Genomic DNA, 23,161 nt, shown 5'->3' with positions numbered 1-23,161 from the left:
ATGGGTGTCAGGGCCTCCTGCACACAGTACGGAAGTTAAGGACAACTGCAGGAGTCACCGAGGCTGTCCTGAAACCAAGTTTCTCTGAAGCTCCAGTGTCTCCCTGGTCAGCACCCAGTAGGACTGAAAAGTTAATTTTATCGGAAGAGGGGGATTATTGCCTTCTAGGCCCAGTCTGGTTGGCTCAGTCATCTACCTTAGGAAAACAAATAGTATCCTGTAGTATCTTGTTTGATCGGAAACTGCCCACTGCAATTACTACAGCGATATTTGGACTGAGGATAGAAGAATGAGTTCAATAAGAGGGAAGAGTTAGGCAAAGGGAAGGGCATGTGCGGAAGCGCCAAGGCCAGAGCTGGTTTGGGAGGAGCTGCCCAGCCCTCACTGCAACGATTTTCTAACGAGGACCTAGTCACGGAACCAGAACGCTCAGGGGAAGGTCATTTGTCAATTCTGCTCCCGCTGGGCTGTGGGTAGTTGATCAAAAGGCCCTTTTCGCCGGGCGCACTGGCCCATGCCGGTAATCCCAGCAACTTGGGAGGCTGAGGCAGCCGGGTCGCAATTTGGTGGCTAGCCTGGACAAAATTAGATCCTGTCTCAAAATTAAAAGGGAGATGTAGGTCAATGGTAATGCCCTTGCCTAGCATGCGCGAGGACATGGGTTGAAGCCCCTACACAGAGAAGACGGGAACCTCCTTTCTAAGTGAGAACTTCAGCTCTCAGGCTGCACAGGTAAGCTGCAAAAGCGGCAGGAACAGACTGCGCAAGCGCAGTGCTCTTGGCCACCCTTCAGCGCCGGGCCTAGGTGCCAGGCATGTGCGCCTGCGCGGCACCAGGGCGCGCGCGAAGGGGTGGGGAGAGCGTCTCGGTTGCCTGGATACTGAGACGCAACAGTAGCGTTGGCCCGGCTCGTGAGCAGCCGGCTGTGCTGAGTCGCTGGAGGGGCGGTTGGCTCATTTCCCGAGAGCCGCTGGAGGAGCCGGTAAGACCTCGCTTCTGCGGGGAGGGCGAGCGGCCCTGGCGCTGACCCGGCCCGCTGACAGCCGCTCTCACCCTCCCCGCAGCGTACCTACGTTCTCCCAGGCTGCAGCGGTCTGCCGGAGCAATGCCACTTCCCGACACCATGTTCTGCGCGCAGCAGATCCACATTCCCCCGGAATTGCCTGACATCCTGAAGCAGTTCACCAAGGCTGCCATCCGCACCCAGCCCACCGACGTGCTACAGTGGTCCGCGGGGTAAGCGCCCTCGGGCGCCGAGTCAGAGGCGGGCAGACCACGTGCCCAGCAAACCCCCTGCCCAGGCCAAGCTTCCCCTTAGCTTGGTGACATCGGTTCCAGTGTGACTGTCTAGGAACCATTGCCGTCTTTTGTTCATGAGATCAGAAATTATTGCAAAAATGCACATTTATCTAGAAAATGAAGGTAGTTCAGTTGTGGAGATAGACTAACGTTTACAAAGCCATCGCATTGAACAAAAAGTTTCCGCACTGTGTTTTAAAATCACAGGATCACAGCCACTTTTACTTATGAAATGATTTTTACAAGGAGGAATCTGTTAGCTCTGATCCTTATCTGCAAAGAATCCTCCCAGAGTAGTTAAGTTTGTCAGCACTTTACTCCCGAGGTCATCCTGAGATTTTCAAGACGAGCCTGCTAGTAGGTAAACTGCCTGGTGAGGTTCACAGCCAATGAGCCTTAACAGTTCCTTGCAGCAAACACTCTCAGGAGCACTCATAACTTTAAATTAGTTACAAGTCAACAGATCTTAGAACCATTAAAATCCTTTTTTATTTTTCAGAAATATTCTTTGCTCCCTCTTTTTTTTATTATTATTATTATTATTTTTTTTAGTTTTTGGCAGACACAACATCTTTGTTGGTATGTGGTGCTGAGGATCGAACCCAGGCCACACGCATGCCAGGCAAGCGCACTACCGCTTGAGCCACATCCCCAGCCCTCTTTGCTCCCTCTTATAAAGAGACTTAGATACTTTTTTGATGAGTCAACATAAGTGTAAATTTAATTTTTTTTTTAGTAACTGACAACATTTTGATAACTTTCTCTAACCTGTATAAACAAGGCAAATTAATTTCTTTTGGCTGTTGTAACAAATTATCACGAAATTTGACTAAACAAGCACTTATCTTTACAGTTCTGGAGACCAAAAGTCCAAAATTAGCTTTATGAGGCTAAAAGCAAAGTGGTGGCAGGGCTTTGCCCTTTCTGATAACTATGGGGAGAATCCATTCCATTTCTTTACTATTCCAATTTCAAGAACTGTATCCCTTGTATAGCTTGGGCCTTGATCTCTTCATCTTTGTAACCAGCATTTTCATTCTTTCTCTACCTTCTGCTTCTAAGCATACTTGTGACTATATTTAGGAACCATACTGATAATCCAAGGTAGTTTCACCATCTAAAACCCTTAATCAATCTGCAGAGACATGTGTTACCATGTAAAGTAGCAATCATAGGTTCCAGGGATTGAGACTTAGATATCTTTGAGCAGTTATTTAATCATACTAACAGAGTCATGTTCTTGAATTCTTTGAAACACTTCTGTCAATTGTTTCTGAACCTCTCAATCTTCTTGCTAAAACATTATGACCTCAGGCTTTTACCATTCTTCAAGCCTAAATAAAAGATAGGATTTATTAACACTGTACAAAAAAAAAAAAAATCAAGATTTCACTCTTTTTCCCCCCTTGGAACACTAAATTATATTTGGCAACACTTCAGGAACAATTATTTTAAGCTTCATTTTAATTTGAAAGACCTAATCATGACCTTTCTGAATTCACCATGCTGCTAATTCAAGAAGGAGTTTAGAGTTTAGGAGAAGAGCTGGGCATTGTTCATCAGGCTATGTGTGTGCCTCATGCGAGGCACCCAGAAGTGTGCTAGCACTGTCAGGGCAAAACCTGTTAGAGAGATGTTCATAAACAACTGGAATTGGTGGAGAACTTGGTAAGTGTGAAATGAGGCTCCTGAAGGTTGAGCAGAGTGACCTGGTCTTGGGAGGATTGTGTAGGCAGAGGTTGAGGCTAAAGCAAAGCAGAGGGTGTGGAAGAAGAAGTAGTGCAGGAACAAAGGCAGTGACAGGAAGGAAAACAGGATGCCTGTGACAGTCATGCTGCCATAGGACATGTGGTAGGCATTCCTGTGTCAGGTAAGGGTTCTTTTCAAAGGAGGTCTTCAGATGGCCAAGGGTCATCTTTCTCCCAAGACTGTCTACTCTACTGTGCTGTCCCTCATCAGTTGTCCCTCATCATTTCATCATGCACAGCTAACTGAAGAATTGGCCGAGCGACAAAAGCTGCCTTGGTGTCCTGGGGACTGGTGGCATGTACCTTGCCAGCAGGCTTTCCCAGCCCTGCAGTTAGTTGGTGGTGGCGGTGCAGTGGTAGTGTAGGATGTTAGCCTCCAGGCCTGTACCCACTAGATGGCAGTATTACCATCCACACTTTGCCCTGACAACCTAAATTGTCTCCAGAAGTTGCCAAATGCAACTATGTATGCATAGTATGGGGTGGGGGGCTGGACCACAATTGGTCCCCCTTGAGGACGCTTGCTGCAGAGGCTATATGGAACTTGGTGACTGCTCTGATTAATTGTGGGAATAATTCCATGAAATAGGTGAAAACTCTTCCTGGGACAGCAAAGCATGGCACCCTCCTTCAGCGGGGCTCTTTAGGTCCTAGTCTCCATATATGTCTGGTTCAGGGCTGCCGCATTTTGACTTTTCCTTAAATCATTAACAGAACTATAAAGCAGAGCAGAAATTGGCTTACATGTACAGAAGCAAATTCAAATTTGAGGATTTGAGATAAAGCATTTCTTTTAGTCTACCCAATGTATATATATTGATCCACAGGTGTGTATGCTATATCTTAGAATGTTTCTAGGTACTTGTACCTTTAAATTACCTGTGGCCTGGTGCATGCTTAGTATGTGCTTGCCTGGCCATGCTGTCCCTTTGTTGCTGCCTGATTTCCACTCCCAACACCAACCAGAGGCCAGGTGTGGGTCCCTTAACTTACTGCCCTACACTGTTTCTGTGCCTGACTTGTGCCCAAGTAAGGGGCATTATCAATATCCCAGACAGGAACAGTTACCAGGAAACCCAAGGCAAGACAGTCTGGGCCTACTCAAGAGTGGAATACACAGCTGTTTAACATCAAATACCTTAAAAAGCAGCAAGGCCATGAAAAGGGAAGGCTAAAACCAAACAGAAGTGGAGAACTGGACTAGACCATGACACTGTACTCTGGTCTGACCAGGGTCTGAAATCTTCTACTTCTTTTGGCCACATTTGAGGCTCAGAGCATGTGCTTGATGAGAATAGTGTATGTCCTGGGAACTCCCTTCTGATGCTGACCATTAAGCCTTCCTCACTCAGTACTTCCAGAACTCAGACAGGGCCTCCTTGTGCCCATTTGTAGACAGAGAAACCGAGGCATGTAGAGAAGTTTAAGTCAGAAAGCCAAGTGGAGGAAGGAGAACTTAAGCCCTAGCCGTTGGCTATAGAACTATCCTTCCTAATCTCAGTGGTTTTCCTGGGGCATCTAAGGCACCACATGACATAGGGTGCTGCCTGTGTGTTGATAAGCTTCAGAAATGTCTGTTTTTCCCAGGTATTTTTCAGCTCTGTCAAGAGGAGATCCACTTCCTGTAAAGGATAGAGTCGAGATGCCTGTGGCAACCCAGAAAGTAGACACAGGCCTGACCCAGGGACTGCTGAAAGTCCTGCACAAGCAGGTAGGCAGGGTCTGGCTGGCTTGTGTGTCTCCCAACCGTGGCATCTCTCAGAACTATGGAGCAGAACCCCATCAGGACCATGGCTGGACCATGTGTTCCCTGTCCTTTCTTCAAGGTTTCCTCTACAAAGAAATGTATACATTTGGTAGACTTAACCCAAAATAGCTACTTAAGAGTAGATTATATTTGATTGTACTTTTTTGTGGAGGCTGGTCCTGGACTTGTGATCCTCTTGCTTTAGCCTCCCGAGTAGCTGGGATTGTAGGTGTGCTCCAATACCTGGCATAGTCTTTTTTTTTTTTTTCCCATGGCACTGGGGATGGAACTCAGGACCTTGAGCATGCCAGGCAACCTCACTACCACTGAGCTACACCCCCCAGCCCCATAACCTTTATTTTTAAAGTGCTTTGTTGCCATTATACACAGGGAAGTACTATGCTTCTGTGCAGGGCCCACTGGTTTCCAAAGACAGGATCTTCCCTGGACTCTCTATCTTAAGGAAAATATTCCCACTGAATTGTGTACCTTGGGGAAACAAATCCTCATTGCTCAGATTTTTCTACACAAAAATTCTACTAGCAGATTGAAGAAGTTGTCAGTGTTCATAGTGTGTTTAAAATAGTGGAAGCGATTTGTTTATTTTCAGATTTTTTTTCCTAATTACTGTATTTAGGGGACTGGATTTTCAAATGCTTTTATTCAGTAATTTTTTTTTTTTTTTACACTGTGAGGTATTTCAGACAAACAGTGGAGATTCACACCCCCAATATCTGCTCATTTTATGAGGTCGTAACACTACGCCATATACTCTTCTCTTTTGGGATATAGAGCCTAGTGCCTGCACCCTCCCTGGGGCTGACACAGTTACTGTCAAACAGGAGAGTCCATCTCCTCGGCACTAGGCAGATGGCTGGTGTCTTAAGTCTTTGCAGGACTGCACCATCTTATAGGTTTTCCAAACTTACATAGATGGTGTCATATTGTGTTTTTAAACAGTGTCGCCACAAGAAGTATGTGGAATTAGCAGAACTTGAGAAGAAGTGGAGAAATCTGTGCCTGCCAATGGAGAGATTGAGAGCTCTCTTAGTACTGGATCATTGCGAAACGGAAATCGAGTGGATAAAATTTTTAGCATTGGGATGCAGTTCACTTGGTGGGGTATGTACACATAAATAGCATCTTAATAATTCTGTGTAATTACATGCCTGGATTAAAAACAAGTTTAGGTTTCAGTTGACTAAAGGAAATACTTCATTACTTCAGTAGCTTTGTCTTAGAAAAAATTTTTTTCCTCAGGCAACTATGATATTTTTAGACTTATAGTTCTTTTTAAGTTAAATACTTTTGAACACCTCAATTTAAAAGATTTAATGCTTATGAGCACCTTGATTTAGATGATATTAACAGTAAATAAAATATGTGGATGCTCTTAAAATGTACTTAGGTTTTAGAAGAGAATACAGCAATGACTTTTTATTAAAGCACATCATTTTGTAAACTGATAATGTCTCTTCTCCCCTTCTGTGGAAAGAGGCATAAAATCATTTTATACTTGAGTTACAATCCATTATCAAAGCTAACAGATACTGTGCAACTTTGCTGATGCTCAAGTTTTGCCCTAACAAGCTTAGCAATAAGACATGGGCGATTCTCGATTTGGGAAACGTGGAGTTGGTGAACCCAGGAGGTGAGGAAGAGGTGTGGAGGCTGGGTGCTGAGGATGTGGGCAGAGCCTCCTGTGCATAATGGAGTCTGCTCAGCTGCAGTGTTGGAGTCAGGCTTCAGCAGGGAGAGTTAGTTAGCACGCTCAGCTTGGTGAGAACGGCTGGGAAAGAGAACAGGCCTGCTTCCCGCCACGGAGGAGCAACGTTGTTTTACTGCTTGCCTTTGATCTTTGTAGCCCAGGGTACATCAGTGATTAGTGACTAATCCCTGCTTCACAGTCCACACTCATCCTTGATCCATGGGTAAGCCTCTTCCATTTAATTCTAATTAAAAAGAAATCACTCCATATAGTAAGCACCCAGGAACCTGCTCAGCAGGGTCATTGACACACCGACACTAGCTCCAAAGACCCGTGCTTCCTCCTGCCCTGTGCCCCGGCCTGCCTGCCCAAGGCATGACCATCCTGACCTCACACTTCCTTCTCTTTTGCCTTTAAAGAGATACTTTTATAAGTGCCCCCAAAATATACTAAATAATGTTTGTTTTTGTTGTTGTTAATATTGTGCTGGGGATTGAACCCAGGGCCTTGTGTATGCCAGGCAAGCACTCTACCAACTGAGCTATATTCCCAATCCTAAATAATATATTTCCTGAATTAGTTTTAACTTTATAAAAAGATAAATATGCTGTTGGTTACCTTCTGGAACTTCTTTTCATCCCAAATGACACTGCTGCAGGGATTGGTCTGCCAGGCCACAGAACCTTGTTGCTTATTTGCCAACTGTTTGGGAAGTGAATATATCACAATTCACTGGTTACATCACTGGCTCAGTGAGAAGCCTGGTCACCTCAGTGAAGTCAGATGGAGCCTGGGGGCTTCAGGTTGAGCAACAGTTTTGAGGTATGGGTGTTTCTTATCAGCCCTGGGCTAATTTTGCCAAGGCCTGGACCTTGGTAGGCCTGGCACCCTCCAGCAGCAAAGACAGGCTCAGAAGTTCCCAGGGGACATCTCATGGGGGATTATTGGGAATGACAAGGACAATTTCATTATTGAAGAAATTTTTAAAAAAATAGATTTTTAGTTGTAGATGGACACAATACCTTTATTTTACTTATTTATTTTATGTGCTGCTGAGGATCGAACCCAGTGCCTCACATGTGTGAGGCAAGCACTCTACCACTGAACCATAACCCCAGGAGAAATTTTTATGTCTCTTTGTTCATTTGGAACTTGGTGAAACCAAGATTTTAAAAATACAGAATTAATATCTGATGTTTGAATTAATGTTTACAGTTTTTGCCTCTAACTTAATTGTAAAGTTTTTTATTTTTAACAATGGTGAGAAGAGTAGAAAATTCATATTTTGAATTCATTTTCATAATTTCTCCTCCCCAATCATGAAAATTAAGCACTCAGTTGATTTCAAGCAAAACCAAGTCTGTTACGGAAAGTGAGGTCCCTTGTTCATGTGTATTGGTGACACTAGAGGGAGACATTTCATCAAGGATAGAGCTTTGCTGTCTAAGCTGAGAACTCGGGAAAAACATGAAAAATGACAAGCATTCCTTTGCTTTCTTCCTATAACGCCTTACTCTGTCCTTAGGGAATCAATTTATACCAAAAGGCCCATGTGTAGTCATTGTGTATTTCCTCCTGTCCCCAAACCTAAGCCACCTTTGGCAGCAGGACTTTCCACTCACTTTGCTTCCTCTCAGGCCCAGGGCTCCTTCCTGGCTGTGAAAGCCATGGCCCCACGCCTGCTAGGTGAGGTGTGAAGGTGATCCTTTGGTCCCCAGGAGCCCCTGCGGGACTGCCCGCACTGGCCTCTCCCCGCCCCACACCTGCCAAGTGTGACTCTTGTCACGTTTGCCATGTGAGTGGGTGGGCAGTCTTGTGCTGTGGGTGCAGGGGTGCTCTGAGAACAGCTGACAGGAATGAAGGAACCTTAAACTCTGCTCTCAGGAGTCATTGTCGTCAGATTAACCCATATTAAGCCCTCTATAGACTAGAAACCTCTGCCTGAATTTCTGAGTCAAGTGTATCATTCATTTGTTCCTTCGTTTCTTCACTCCCCAGTTTTTGCTGAGCACTGTTTGTATGCAGCCTTGCTGGATGAGGTCTGAGTGTCCCCGAATGTCTGTGTGGCCAAGGCTTCTACTCTAGGGTGGTAGTACTGGGAGTGGTAGGACCTTTAAGCAGAGGGGCCTAGTTGGGGGTCTTTGGTCATTGGGCTGGCCCTTGAAGGGGATCAATGTGATTCTTGAGTGAGCCTGTGACTGTTTTGGCAAAAGGAGTGAGCCTGCCCTTCCCTCTGGCTTCCTGTGTGAGATGAACTGGCAGTCCCACCATCTTGAGCCACTGTCATCGTAGGCCCTCACCAGAAGTGAACCAATGCCCCCACCTCAGCCTGACCTCAGCCTTGGGACCTCCACAACTGTGAGCTAAACAGACTCTTCTCTTCATGGGTAGCTGTGGGTATTTCATCATAGTGAGGAAAAGCTGACCAACTCAGGGCCTGTTCTAAGTGCTGGAGATTCTGGAGTGCACTTTCTGGGCTTGTGTCCTCAGACTCTTGCAGTTGATGTTCTGCGATACCCTTGGATCCCTGGACACAGCTCCAGGTATCCTATTGAAAGCTATGAATGTGGGTTAAGGGACATTGAGAGGTGCTCAGTCAGCCAGGTGGACGTGGATGTGAACTTGCTTTCTGAGGCTGTCATGAGATAGTCTTTCCCAGGGTCCTGATATGCATGTCTGGTGACATCATCACATTTACACGTTGGGACTTTATCTTCACATTCCTGCAGCACCATGGATGGTCCTAAGCCTTAAAGCAGTGGATCAAAATGTCTTGTTTGTAGCCTGGGGATCTTTTTTTTAAAGCATAAGAAAATTGTGAACTGAGCCTTTTATCTTCAGACACTCTCTAAATCTATAATGAAAAAACAGCCAGACAATGAACAAGGAATATAGTCGGACCTCAAAATGTAGTTGAGCTTTATTAGCCACAGAAACATCCCTCTTTGGTTGTAATAGGAAGAAGGTGTGGGTGTAATGTGGTTCCATCTGAACTATTGCCTACAATAGTGGGCATGGTCTCTAGAGTTCTTAGCTCGGGCTAGAACGTGCAGGACCCTTCGTATGTTTTGGATCTAATCCTCCCAACGGCGTTGGAGGAGAGACTGCTGAACGTTAGGCTGGTGAGCTGTGGTGGAGACGGGCTAAGAACCTGAGGTCAGGTAACTGGGAAGTGAGGGGTGCAGGGGTCCCTGCCGGTGACTCTGTAGTGACCCAGGAAAGTTAGGGCCACTTCAGGAGAGTTCATGCTTGGGAATTCCTATTTCAGAGAATGAGAACTCCCTAGGGTTAGCAGTAATATCATTTTATATCCTAAAATTATTCAGGAGTGTTCAGTGCCAGCCTGACAGCATGTACCCTGGAGTGTGTAGAGCACTGTCCTCATACGCTGGCCCTGGGTGACAGCCACCTGTCCCAGCAATGGAGCTGCATCCTAGCTTACTGTTCCCTGCCACTTGCCCTTCAGGCTTCTCCCAAAAGGACCCAAAGACCATTCTAAAGTTTCCCAAGAAAGGCCAGCAGAATTCTTAACCCACCACCCACCATGAGGGTGAGCCTCAGGCCACGAGTAGGTGGAGCACACTGTCCCCACAGCGGAAGGAGCTTCCCTTGGGTTCCTGGGATTGGTGGGCCTAGCTCTGCCACCACGGGAGGGGGGCGTGCACTCCCTGGAATTGTCACTGTGTCCACTTCAGCTTCTTGGGCGATGAGTTGTGCTGAGACCACAGCCCAGCCACCTGTGGAACACTCGTAATTCTGGGCCTCCCACCAAAGCCCCCAGAACAACAAAAAAGAGAACCTATGAGGATAATAAAATGGGATGGGAAGAGCCTTGGGCTTTTAATGGAGCTCTGGTTCTAAGGACACCATCACCTGGCCTCCACCCTGCCCCAGCTGCCCTCCTGTAAAGGGCTCAAAGGTACCCCCTGGAGGTGTGAGAGGATAGTTCTTCAGAGGCTTTGTGTGTTATCATGGGAGCAGCTGTGACCTTGAAGCTGTGAGGAATCTGACAGAATTGGCGCATGGAGAATGCATAAGATGTGAGGAACCTCCCTCTGGGGTTTTTCCCACATCTCCACTTTAATTTCAGATTATGGATGAGGCAGAAATACTTGGTTCTAAACAAAGTGTAGCTGGGCGGGGTGGTGCATGCTTATAATGCCAGTGACTGGGGAGGCTAAGGCTGGAGGATCTCAAGTTCAAGGCCAGCATCAGCAAGCTTAATGAGGCCCTAAGTGAGACCCTGTCTCAAAATTTAAAAAGAAATTAAAAAGAGACAGGAATGTGGCTCAGCAGTAAAAGCTCCTCTAAGTTCAATTCCCAGTATTTTTTTTAAAAAAAGGCAGCTTTCCCGCCCCTTGGCCCCAGGATATCTCATGCCCTTAAGAATAATGGTGGGAGGTTAAGAGTGGGCCCTTTGGCTGGCGATGAAGTGGCTGTGCTTCCTACAGCCCTTTGGAGTTGAGAGTTGTGTTTATCAGAAACTTAACTCTCAGTAAGATCAAGCGAGTTGCTTTATGAGTCCTTTTGGATATAAAAGTTGCTGCATATCTTATTGTCAGGACTGTCGGCACCAGCAGCGTCATTACGCCTTTGCAGAGCTGCGATGCTGGAGTGTTTTGATGTATTTTTCCTTAAATACCTCCTCTTCCGAAGCCTCGAAGCCTAGTGGCGGCAGGTCTCATCTGCCTGCTCCATGATGCCAACTGCTTCCTTCCCCTGACTCACGGCACCAGCCTGCGAGTCCCCCTCTCCTGATGTCTTGCTTCCGTTTGTGTCGGATATGAAAGCACATTCCAGCATACCAGCATGTCTTTGAAAAGTTTCAAGTCAGGAACAGGGATTATAAAACAGTTTTATTTTTAGCAGCTCCTCCCCCGAGGCCAGTCTTTTAAGGGAATGGTGTGTGTGGAGGTGTCCGCCTCTCTGCCGAGTGAAGACACCTTTTTTTCTAATGAGTGTCACTTGGCCCTTCCATGCTAGGCTGACTGATAGCTATTCTGGACCCTTGTGTCACATTCCTGCCAGGGCCAAGGCACCAGAGATTGGCTCTGCTCAGGCGGTCCTCTCCTCCCCCCAGATTCTGGATCCAGGAATGTAGGGTGTCTATATGTCTCTGCCTCTCATCCCCCGAGCCAGTGCAGTGGACCCTAAGATGGCCCACTTTCTGCCTTGGGCTGGGTGACCTTGGACAATGACTGAGCCTCTCTGGTCCCCGCCATTCCTTTGTGAACTGAGAATAATGACATCCTCACTGCTCTCAGGGACTGAGGAGTGGACAGGGCACCAGAATCAAGCTCTTCGATGGTGCTAGTCTCTGCTGGTTACTGGTGACCACATGCCGCCCTGTCCAAGGGCCTCATCTCCGTCCTGCAAACTTGTGCTCACTGAGGACAGTAGGTTACTCCCCATGACCGTCCATGCTGAGGCCAGTGTGTGACTTGCGGGTGCACCTGTCCTACGTCTACAACTTCCGTGTGGGACTGTCTCTGCTCCTCCCACCTCTGGTGCTCTGTGCTCACGCAGCACATCTTTTCCTGCTTTCCCTCTTGCTAAGAGTCATTTCTGGGCTTACTGCAAATGCCATCTTCATACTCCTTAGCAGTCTGGCGATGTTTTCATATTCTGCTGTTTAGGGGCAAGAGAGCCCTGATTTGTGATATCTTCCAGTCCATGTGGTGTAAATCCCCCCGGCCCCAGTTCGATTCCAGCTACCAACGGGAGGTGTCTAGCTGACACAACTCCTGGAGGGGTCAGTGGCTCGGGAGGCCCTGGAGTGCACCACTGCCACCTGTACCCCCCAGTGTCCAGCTTTGGCTCTGCCACCCCTCCCAAGTGCTCCTGTGAAGCCCTCTGGTGGGAATGCAGTCCTCCCCTCCTCCTCCCCAACCTTGGACAGCCAAGCACTCTGTCCACCTTCAAGCACTTTCCTCTACTCACCATTGGTCCCACCTCCGGTACCCCTCCTCCTGTCTCCAGCTGCCCCCTTGGTGATCTCTCATCTCCCCGGCTCTTGGCGGATTGCACGCCATTTTCTGTCTACCCTCCTTCGGCTCTAAGTGATACCTTGTCCACTTGGGCAGATTCTCTCAAATAGGGTGACCCCACCTGAGCCACCTGCTGAGCTCCAGGCCTGAATACCCACCTCAGCCAGTGTTTGTACAGGGATGCCTAACATACATGCCAACTGACACTGCCCAGAAGTGAGCCCCTTTTCTGTGCTCAGGACTCCCCATCTCCCCTCCCGTCAGTGGTGAGTCAGCCTTCCAGCTGTGCAGGCCTAGAACCTTGGGGGTCACCGCTCACGGTTCTGCCTCTCACACCACCATGCGCAAGCTCTGTTAGCCCAGAGTCCTGCCCGGCTCCCAGCGTGGCCTCTACTCCACTGTCCCAGTGGCCTCCTTGTTGGGTGCCTGGCTTCTACACATCAGCTAAGAGGGTCTCTCCATACTTCTCATCTCTGTTTCAATTCTTTAACCCCTTCCCATAGTACATGGAGAAGCCGAGGCTCCCTTGCCCTGCGAGAACTCCCAAGATTGGCATCCACCCACCCTCTGACTTGCTCTAGCTACTCAGAAGTGAGCCCAGAAGTGAGCTCAGGCTGTTCCTGGAGCACCCAAGCTTCCCTGGAATTCTGCAGCCTCCCCTGGTTGGCCTCTTACCCTCTTACTTAATGTCACTGCTCAGCTGGACCCTCCCAGACCCTCCGCCCCAGTGCCTCCTGCCTGTGCCCAGACACATCCCCTTCTTGAGGGAACTGGGGCCCAGGTGTTCTGCCCTCGAACCGCACTCTGACCTACAGGAGAAGGTATTGGGCGTCCGGTGGCAGCCTCCCTCCCTGGGGGCCACAGTGGGCACAGGGCGAGTTTGGAGTGCACCGAGGAGAGCTCTGTGCTGGTGTTGGCCAGGGCTGTTAGGTGCGGCCTCTCTCGGAGTTTGCCTTCAAGCATCCTCAGCCTCAGCACAGCAGTCAGGCAGGGGGCGGGGGTGGCTCTGGCAAGGAAGGGCTCTGGAGAACCCACCCAGGGTGGAGATGGAGTGCTGGCCCCCAGGCCACCTGCAGGATTGGAACTCAGTTCCTCAGTGCATCTGGAAGAGCGTTGAAGTCTGCAGGGTGTTTGTCCTGATGTAAAAGAAAACAAGGAGAACCAGGGCTATGTATTTGGTTTAGTAAAAGATAGCATTCTATTGTTATGGATTTTTTTTCAGCTTTAGAAAAAAAAAACTTTTTTCCAACAAGGATTAGTTGAAAGGAGTTGGAGATGAGAGCCCTGGTCTAGTGGTGCGCACTCCGGAACCTCTGGTCTCCTGAGGAAGTCTGTGACCCATCAGCTGGGCCTGCTGGGGCTTCTAGAGAGGCAGGTGCTCTGGAGACCTGTGCCTTGTGGGGGTGGAAGGCAGAAGGAGGATGGGGTGCAGGCCAGGATGGGGCCTGTGTCTTGGGGACCAGACAGTGGGACTCCATGAGTGAGATACATCGTGGAGAGGGGAGAAGAAAGGCCTGGGGTTCTCCTCAGCCAACACAGACATGGAGCCTCTGTGTGAGCAAGGACAGAGCCTGGGCAGCAGGGCCCTCCTTGAAGACGTGCAGGCTGCCCACCCTGTCAGCCCTGCCCGCAACAGGCAGCACCTCTGGTCAGTAACAGATTCCTTCGTTCCTTGGCACCACCGTGTGTCTGTCTCTGGGCCTGATGGGACACCATAATTCTGCACTGGCTTACAAAGTTCATCACAGAGGGGCTGGGACTGCCGCTGGTGGTTGGGGTGTGGCTGGGGTGTGGCTGAGGGTGTGGCTCTGTGGGTGGGGGTGTGGCTGGGTGGCAGAGCACTTGCCCCACAGCCCTGGGCTTCCCTCCCTGCACCACAGCACATTAGTGTCTGTGACAGTTCTCATCTTAATATAAGATGAAAATCTGTGAGTTAACACTTTTTCTAGTCACTTGCATCTCGACCAAACATTTTTTTTAATATTTATATTTTAGTTGTAGGTTGACAGGCAATATCTATTTCATTTTTATGTGGTGCTGAGGATCGAACCCAGTGCTTCATGCGTGCTAGGCGAGCACTCTGCCACTGAGCCCCAGCCCCAGCGCCAGCCCCCAATATTTCCTTTTTATTTCTCACCATGGAAGTTGCATATCTATCTAGCTTTTAATTCAGAGGGAGACCATACTTTCCAGAATTTCTATAGAATGTGCTTGAGGGTTTCTTTGGCTGGTATCTGCTTTACATCTCAGCAACTCAGAGTAATCCTCTCCCCATGGTGTTTTAGTCGCTGAACACAGCCATGAAGCACGTCTGCGAGATCCTCACCCAGGACCCTGAGGGTGGGCCTGCACGGATCCCATTCGAGACTTTTTCCTTTGTCTACCGCTACTTGGCTGGGTTGGATCCAGACATCACGGAGATGGATGTGGAATCCTATCTTATGGGTTTAAAGGAAAGCGTGTAAGTATAGCACTGTTGGATCCAGGTATGTTGACTGTGGAGAATTTTATTTCTCCACTTTTCTGTCTTCTGAAAGTCATTCCAACCAAGTCCGCCCTTGACATATATGCAGCCCAAGACATGTCTAAGTGGAACTACAAGCCAGACGCCATCAGTGAAAGCAGCCAGCCATCCAGCCTTGGTCACAGCCTTATCAGTGTGGGACTTAGGTTCTGTTTTATTAGACTTCAGAAGGAGAAATTGTGTCTAGTCACCAGAAATGGTCTGTCCTGAGCTTATCCTGGCTCTAATGTACAGTATGTCAGTGGTTTCAACTGTAGCCCGATGACAGTGAGATGGGTCAAATTCACTTCATCACAGAGCAGCACAGAGGTTGGCCTCATTGTGGGACTGGAGTGCTAGGACCCAGGCTGCCTGCATACACCTGAGACGTCACTGTCGTCACACAGTTCCTGTTTGGAGGAACATGTTACTTGGCGCTGTACACTGCATTTTCTTACTGTGTTAGTACTGGACATGAGTGAAGGATCGCAGATGCTTTTGACCACTTCTCAAAATTATCCTTGGGCTTGTGTTTTCTTTTTCTAGTAAGTGGCCACCTACATCTTAGGTGTGGCTACTCCCACATCTGAGCTCTGTTGAGCAGTGAGATGCTCCATGATTCTCCAGGTCCAGAAGCGGTGGAGCATCCCTTTTGGGGGGGGGGTCCCAGAAATCTGATGATCTCTCTAGATTACTTTTGGGAGAGAGTGGCACCATGAAAGTGGTGTGGGTATGTGGAGGGGACAGAGGTGGCCAGCGACTGCCACAGGCACAGGGAGATAAGCCAGACTGCAGCAGTGATGGTGGGGAGGAGGTTGGAGAATGCACTGTGGCCTGCCCTGCAGGGCTGGGAGGGGGAGCACCTGGCAAGGGCACAGCATTGGTTCCACTCCAAGGGGTAGGGACTGAAGATGAGCAGGACATTAAGTGGTTCCTACCAGGAGCCTCATGTACCCCCCACACCATGAAACCCCCACCCCCAAAGCCCAAGAAAAATCGTGAATGGACCTGGGGGCCGAAGAGATCATGCCTGGCCAGACATAGCCCTGAGTGAGATTCGTGCAGATCCTGGAGCTTTTGCTCCTTCAAATGAGAGGAAATAGCAAAGCAGCAAACTCTGGAATGTGCAGGTCACTGGAGCCAGGCTGCCCACCACCCCTCTCCACTCCTCTGCCTAGTCAGCAGCTCATCTGTTCATCCCAGAACTCACCGATCCATCCACTTACCTGCTCCTTGCTTGGTTCCAAGTGTTCTGGAGCCCCAGTATCTCCCAGGAGGAAGATGCAGGACATTGCAGGACATTGCATGCAACGATGGGCTGTGTGGGCTTGACTGTCCTGAAACCTGTGGCCTCGGGTGCAAGAAAGAAATAGGCTGGGCCAGGTTGGCCTGGGCAGCCAGGAGCGCTGGCTCAAGAAACAACTGGAGGCGGGTTGCTTGGGCCCCTGGACAGTCTCTGACTCCTCCCTTCCCATGGCCAGAGGGCTCCAGTCATTGGGTACTGCCCAAGGGTAAAGAACAACACATAGCGTTCATCTTTGCACCTGGAAGAAGGGCCCATTATCATACAAGGAAATAGAAGGCTTGATTTTGGGTGGTAGAAATGGCTGCTGAGAAGGCCCTAAGTAGCCAGTTTTTAAGATGTTTTAAATTGTAAAGCATTTGATCAAATTTATGTTGTGTGTGGTGAGAAAGTGCTGATGGTGTCTTCCTCTGTTTCCCATCCAGAGACTCTAGAAAGAATGGCATGATAGGACTTTCGGATTTCTACGTTCCAAAGAGGATAATTTAGAAAACCTTGAAGAGAAAGCTCTGAAGACACAGGCTGTTAATACAGAGAAGAACACATTTTAATTTCAAAATAGTGCTTTTGGAAAACTTGGCATCAAATACAACTTGTCATTAACCACTTACATCTAGCATGAGTTATTCTCTTTTAAGGGAGATTCAGTGTGGCAGATGCTTCACAGAGCCACCTTCACGACTCCCCTTCACCATGTCTTGTAACAAGGACCTTAAATGTGACAGTCATAGCAATAAGCAGTGTGTTGCAGTAAAATAATCTATTGGGGTTCTGCAGGGTAGGAGGGGAGGGTGATGGGCAGTTTCTCTTCACCCAGACTGCAAGCAGGAATGCACCTAGACTTGCTTTTGCTCCCTGGTATCCACCTCTGAGGCTCTGCAGGAGGCCTGCTATCTCCTGTGATAGGGGTGCTGAAGGCTGGGACGCCTGCCAGACAGGTGGCATGAACCAGAGCTCAGGCCCTTGAGCAGAAACAAGGACCCCAAGACCTTCTATTCACTTTCCTTCTCTAAAGTGTTCAAAATGATGATACCAGTGAATGCGTTTTAGATGATTTTTCTGAGAACCTGGAAATGGCTGGGCTTGCTGGGTCTCTGCAGATTGGCCACCATGCTGATTAATATTTCCGGTATCCAAAGAATGGGAAAATGTCAGAGTTCTCTAAAAAGGTGTTTCATTCCTTGAATTAAGAAGTGTGAAGTATATATATATTTTTTAATCTAGACACTAAACTACCTTATTTGATCATTTGCCTGAACTTTCAGTCCTTTCCAGAGACTAGACACTATAGGTTATTTATAAAATAACAGCTAACTTATTAGAGTTGGAGTTTTTAAAAACTTATGATTTTTAAAATTGATTTAAAACTGCTCAAAATTTTACTTTGCCAAAAAATTTACATATTTCTCCCCTAAGATAAAATGCTTCAATGCAATGGGATAAGAGGAAATAATGTTGGGTGCACTGGCGCACACCTATAATCCCAGCAGTTTGGGAGGCTGAGGCAGGAGGATCTCAGTTCAAAGCCAGCCTCAGCAAAGGTGAGGTGCTAAGCAACTCAGTGAGACCCTGTCTCTAAATAAAATGCAAAATGGGGCTGGGGATATGTGGCTCAGTGGTCGAGTGGCCCTGAATTTAATCCTTGGTACCGACCCTCCACCCCCCCCCAAAAAAAAAAAACGAGGCCTTGGAGTTTGTAGTGGTGAGGGGGCCTGGAGAGCAAGGTGCTGGGAGGCAGCTGCACATGGGTGTTCTGAAGGACACACAGGATGAACTGTCCCCTTGCTAGAAGATTCTATCCAGGGCTGGGGAACAGGGATGTGGTCCTCCAAGGAAAGCTGATATATATATATATATATATATATATATATATATATATAAAATATGTATGTATTTATACTGGAGAAAACAGATGGAATCAGTGAGCTAAGGGTCCATTTAAGAAGTTTAAAAACGAGCAACAGAAAAAAAAGAATGGATACACGGAAACCAAGCGAAGATCCGTAGAGATGGCACTGCAACCTGGAATGGGCTCTCGGGCACCAAATAGATCAACAAGCCACAAACAATAGAGTAGAAAAGGCACACAAATATGAAAATAGAGATATAGAGATAGCAGTTATAAATCCACAACTCTGGGAACTTGGATGAAATGCCCACTGGCTCAAGAAACAACTGAGAACTGTTGGATAATCTTACCACCAATTAAAAGAACATTGAATGTTAAAGCAGAGAAACTGCGGGGCCATGGTTATAAAACAAGCCTTGTCAAATTGTCAGACTTTAAAGGAACAGAACTTTTTCTTTTTTCTTAAGTTCTTAAGTATAATAGAGTCATTCCTATTCATTCTCCAAGATGGGCATATCTTTGCTATCAAAACCAGACAAAGACTTTGGGATAGGAAAATTACAGATCTATTTTACTTGGGGAGTACAGGGACAAAACTCTTAAAAGTTATTAGCTAAAAAAAAAAAAAAAAAAAAAAAAAGCTTAAATGTAAGACAAAAAGATCAGGGCTGGAAGATGATCTACTGGCTTCACAGAATGAGTTTGGAAGGATTCCCTTTTCTATTTCATGGAATAATTTGAGGAGGATTGGTATTAGTTCCTTTTCTTGTTTCCATTTTTAGAGGAAATTCAGTTTTTCTCCATTCAGTATAACATTGGCCTTGGGTTTGTCATATATGGTCTTCACTATGTTGAGGTAGTTTCCTTCTATCCCTAGTTTCCCCTTGTGTTTTAAACATGAATGGGTGATGGAATTTTTTTTTTTTTTTGGATGATGCTGGAGATTGAACCCAGGGCCTTGTGCATGCAAGGCAAGCTCTCTACCAACTGAACTACATCCCCAGCCCAGGGTTCTGTAGTTTGTCAAATGCTTCTTCTGTATCTATTGAGATAATCATGTCATTCTTGTCCTTAAGTCTATTGATATAGTGATTTACATTTATTGATTTCCATAGGTTGAATCAAACTTGCATCTCTGGGATCACAGTACTAAGCAGTGGGTTTCAGTAAAATAATCTATGACGGGTACTTGACTATTGGGGTTCTGCAGGGTAGGAGGGGAGGGGTGACGGGTACTTGATTATTTTTTTTTACTGTGGTTTACCATATTAAGAATTTTTGCATCATCTATGTTCATCAAGGATATTGGTCTGAAGTTTTCTTTCCTTGATGTGTCTTTGGTTTTGGTATCAGGGTGATGCTGGCTTCATAGAATGAGTTTGGAAGGATTCCCTTCTTTTCTATTTCATGGAATAATTTGAGGAGGATTGGTAGTAGTTCTTCTTTAAAAGTCTGGTAGAACTTGACTGAGAATTCATCCAGTCCTGGGTTTTTCTTTGTTGGAAGGATTTTGGTAGCTGCTTCAATTTCATTACTTGCTATTGATCTGTTTAAGTTTTCTAATATCCTTATGGTTCAATTTGGGTAGGTCAGATTTCTATATCTTCAAGATTTTCTAGCTCATTGGAGTATAAATTTCCAAAATTGATGATCCTTTGGATATTAGTAGTGTCTGTGGCAATATTTCCCATTTTTTCTGGAATTTGAGTTTCTTGGGGACCCTCCCTTAGTGTCTGGCCTACTCTGATCCTTCCCCGCCCACCACCTGCTGACACCCCCTGCTCTCTGTGGCTGTCCCCCGCTCCCCGAGGTGGGCCCTCCTCTCTCAGAACCCCAGCCTGGGTAGTAAGCGAGAAGCACACACCTGGGCCTGCTGGGTGCTGGGGTCCACTCTGGAGCAGGCCCTGAGCCTTTTGTGACCGGGAGTGGCCTGCCTTATCAGGGCTCTGCGTCTCTAGGTGACCTCATGACCTGATGGTGATGAGAGTTCTGCCCTTCTGGCTGCCCTCCTGGCCCTGGGCCTTCTCCTGAGCCACGGTGGCAGAGTAGCTTCCCACCCACTGGGCCTCCTGCCCAGAGGCGGCCTTGGCTGCTTGGTCTGTTCTTGTGCACACCCCGTGCTTCTGCCCTGTGCTGCTCACTGGGAGGTGCTGCTGTTCGCCTCACAGGCAGGGCAAGTACAGGGATCCAGGCCTTCGTGCACTGGCACAGGGCCAGTCCTGGTCCTCAGGGCTTCTTGGACAAGAGCTGAAAAATGCCTTGCCATTGGGCTGGCTGTCCTGGTTACTCCATCTTCTCCATTCCCCTGAGAAATGGGCTCTGCAGAACTGACTCTCTGAAGCACTCTGCTTCAGGGACTGTGTTAAAAAATGTTCCTGTGCTCGGGAGGCTGAAGCTGGAGGATGGCAAGTTGAGGCCAGCCTCAGCAACTTAGTGAGACCCTATCTCAAAATAGATAATAAAAAAGGGCTGGTGATGTGGATTGGTGGTAGAGTACTCCTGGGTTCAACCTCCAGTATGGCAACCATAACAACACAGAAGGGTAGCTGGGATTAGTTTTAATTGGGATGGGCAGACAGCAAAGGAAATGAGCATTGTAAAGGAAGAAGTTTATGGAAACAGGAGGTGCAGCCCCTTTGTAGGCCACACGACACAAGACCAGGGACCATCAGGAAGCAGAAGAGGGCCAGGAGTCTTGGACTGGAGTGTCTTGGGAGGGATGGACAGGGCAGGGTCAGGACAGTAGGGGAGCCCAGAGTGAGAGTTTGAATGCTCTGGGACCCAGGGAGGCCCTAGGTGTGTGGACCCCACTGGGTTGATCTAAAGCAGTGGGTACTGACTGTGCCTCTCAGGAAGCACGCCGCAGGGGTGTGGGCTCCAGTTTTGTGTATCAAGGTTTCGTCACAGAGTAATGAGCTGGCCCTGGGAGGGGCTGTGCTCTCCAGGATCAAAGCCTCAGGTGCCAGGGCATCAAGAAGACAGAAAAAAGGATCATCGCAGGGAGGAGAGGGCCCTCCAGTATGACAGCTCCCCGGAGCCAGAAGCCTGTTCACGTCTGGGCTCCCCTCGGGCCTGTGGCTTCCTGGGAGACTCTGCTCTCTGGCCAGCTGGGTGCTGGCTGGTGCTCTGGCTATCAATTTCACAGCAAGGTAACTGTCATGGGGTGGAGGTCCAAATGGGTCCCTCCTGAACTTGGAGGGACAGCTTTTGTGGTGTCACTGGGCCTGCCTGCTAGGTACCTGTCAGTATAAATGGGAATGAGACTCGCTGTCATTCTATCTCATAGGGACAGGAAGTAGAACCCCCCACCTCCTCTAGTCACCCGAAGACACTGCTGACCTGCCCAGCTGGCTGAAGTCACAGCACAGCTCCCGGCCCATGGAGATGGGTGTGGGTAGGAGCTTTGAAAGACTTGGTGGAAGCTAACTGCTGTCTGTGACTCTAGTGTGGAATTGTGAACTCATAAAAGATAAACCAGGGCACACTATGTGAAAAGCCATGAGGTGTTTCAGGAATGAAAAGAATGAGGCACTGTGACAGGGGTGGCTAAGCCAGCCCTGCGGGGGAGCCGGCTCTGGGTTCTGTGCCTTGAAAAAGCCTTTGCCCCCAAGGCAAGCTGTTCCTAGGGCCGCGTCCTCACAGGCCTGGGGAGAGCATTCTGGAGTTTGGTTGGTGCCAGCGCTCTGGCCTGGGGCTCAGAGCAGACGTTTGTTTCCTGGCAGTTCTGGGCTGAAGTCCCAGGTCAAGGTGTGGGCAGGTTGGTTTTTCCAGAGGAGTGTGGATGCTGCTTCTCCCATGTGTGGCATGGCCGTCCCTCTGTGTGCCTGTGTCACACTCCACTCCCATGTGAGACGATGCAAGGTTCGGAGGAGAAATGACTGGGTTGTGAGAGCCTTAACCCAGTCAGTGAATTAATCAGGGCATAGGGAGTAACTGAGTGTAACTAAAGGGGTGGGGTGTGGCTAGAGGAGGTGGGAATTGCAGCCTGGCTTTGGGTATATATTTGTCCTTCTCTCTGCTGCCTGATCACCTGTGAGCTGCTCCCCTCTGTCCCCCTCTCCCTCAGCCTCACTTTGAGCCCTGAGGAATGGAGCCTGCCTTCTGTGGACTAAGACCTCTGAAACTGTGAGCCCTCAAACTTTTCCTCCTCTACAGTTGTTCTGGTTGGGTCCTTTTGTGTCAGTGGCAAAACTGGATTTAGGCCCACCCTAGTGACCTCATTTTAACTCAATTGCCTTTTAAAGATCTTATCTCCAGATGCAGCCACGGTCTGAGGTCCTGGGGTGGGACTTCGACAGGCGAATGCGGGGCACACCTCTGAGCTCACTAGCATTCCTGGTGTTCACTTCCCACAATTGTTTTGGCCCAGCTTAGCAATGGAGGACCGTCAAGTTCAAACAAAAGGAACTCACACAGAAACATGAGCTGGTTGATACCATCTGAACACATGTCGCCTCAGAGTGGTGACCAACATTTGAGTCACCTCAGCAGCCAAATGTAAGCTAGTTTTCTAGAATGTTCTTTACAGTGGGCACTGAAGCGGAGTTGGGGTGAACGTTGGCTCCAGTCCTGTCCTCTTCATGGGAGTGCACAGCCGTCCCAGCAAGGAGGAGGGACGCACAGCCCTCAGATCTGACCGCACGCCAGGTTCTCCTTGGTGCTCTCGCCCCTCCCTCGACACAGTTTGGCCAAGGGGGAGGGAGAGCTAACTCCATGATTAGCAATGTGTAAAGGCAGGACGCTTGTCCACCTCGCGGTGGTCAAGGAGTTCCAGGTATCTTGCTGCTGAACCTAATCAGGACCCTGTGCCTGTGTGAGCCAAAACCAGTGGCTTGTTTGCTTCTCGTCAAACTCATTCCCCATCTGAGTCTTCATTGGACAGAGCTCATGCCATCTCTTTAAGAGAACACTTCCTATTCTCATGCTAATTTTAAAATTCTAGTATATATATGACAGCAGAATGCAATACAATTCATATTACACATATGGAGCTCAATTTTTCATATCTCTGGTTGTA

The 23,161-nt window shown here is 48.1% G+C and overlaps 1 protein-coding gene across 1 annotated transcript; it reads left to right on the top strand.

Annotated features, from left to right (window-relative positions):
- Window positions 1–924: 924 nt before the first annotated feature.
- Ropn1l (rhophilin associated tail protein 1 like) lies at window positions 925–16,799 on the top strand. Its single transcript, XM_076856218.2, has 6 exons — window positions 925–982; window positions 1,065–1,236; window positions 4,635–4,758; window positions 5,755–5,916; window positions 14,775–14,950; window positions 16,721–16,799. The coding sequence occupies exons 2-6, from the start codon at window positions 1,106–1,108 to the stop codon at window positions 16,782–16,784; spliced, it is 657 nt and encodes a 218-aa protein (XP_076712333.2). The 5' UTR covers window positions 925–982; window positions 1,065–1,105; the 3' UTR covers window positions 16,785–16,799.
- The last annotated feature ends 6,362 nt before the right edge of the window (window positions 16,800–23,161 follow it).

The sequence above is a fragment of the Callospermophilus lateralis genome, chromosome 5 (genome assembly GCF_048772815.1).
Source record: "Callospermophilus lateralis isolate mCalLat2 chromosome 5, mCalLat2.hap1, whole genome shotgun sequence".
NCBI classification, from domain to species: Eukaryota; Metazoa; Chordata; class Mammalia; order Rodentia; family Sciuridae; genus Callospermophilus; species Callospermophilus lateralis.
Note: the sequence above shows the minus strand (reverse complement) of the source record. Positions and strands in the feature narration are given on the sequence as shown.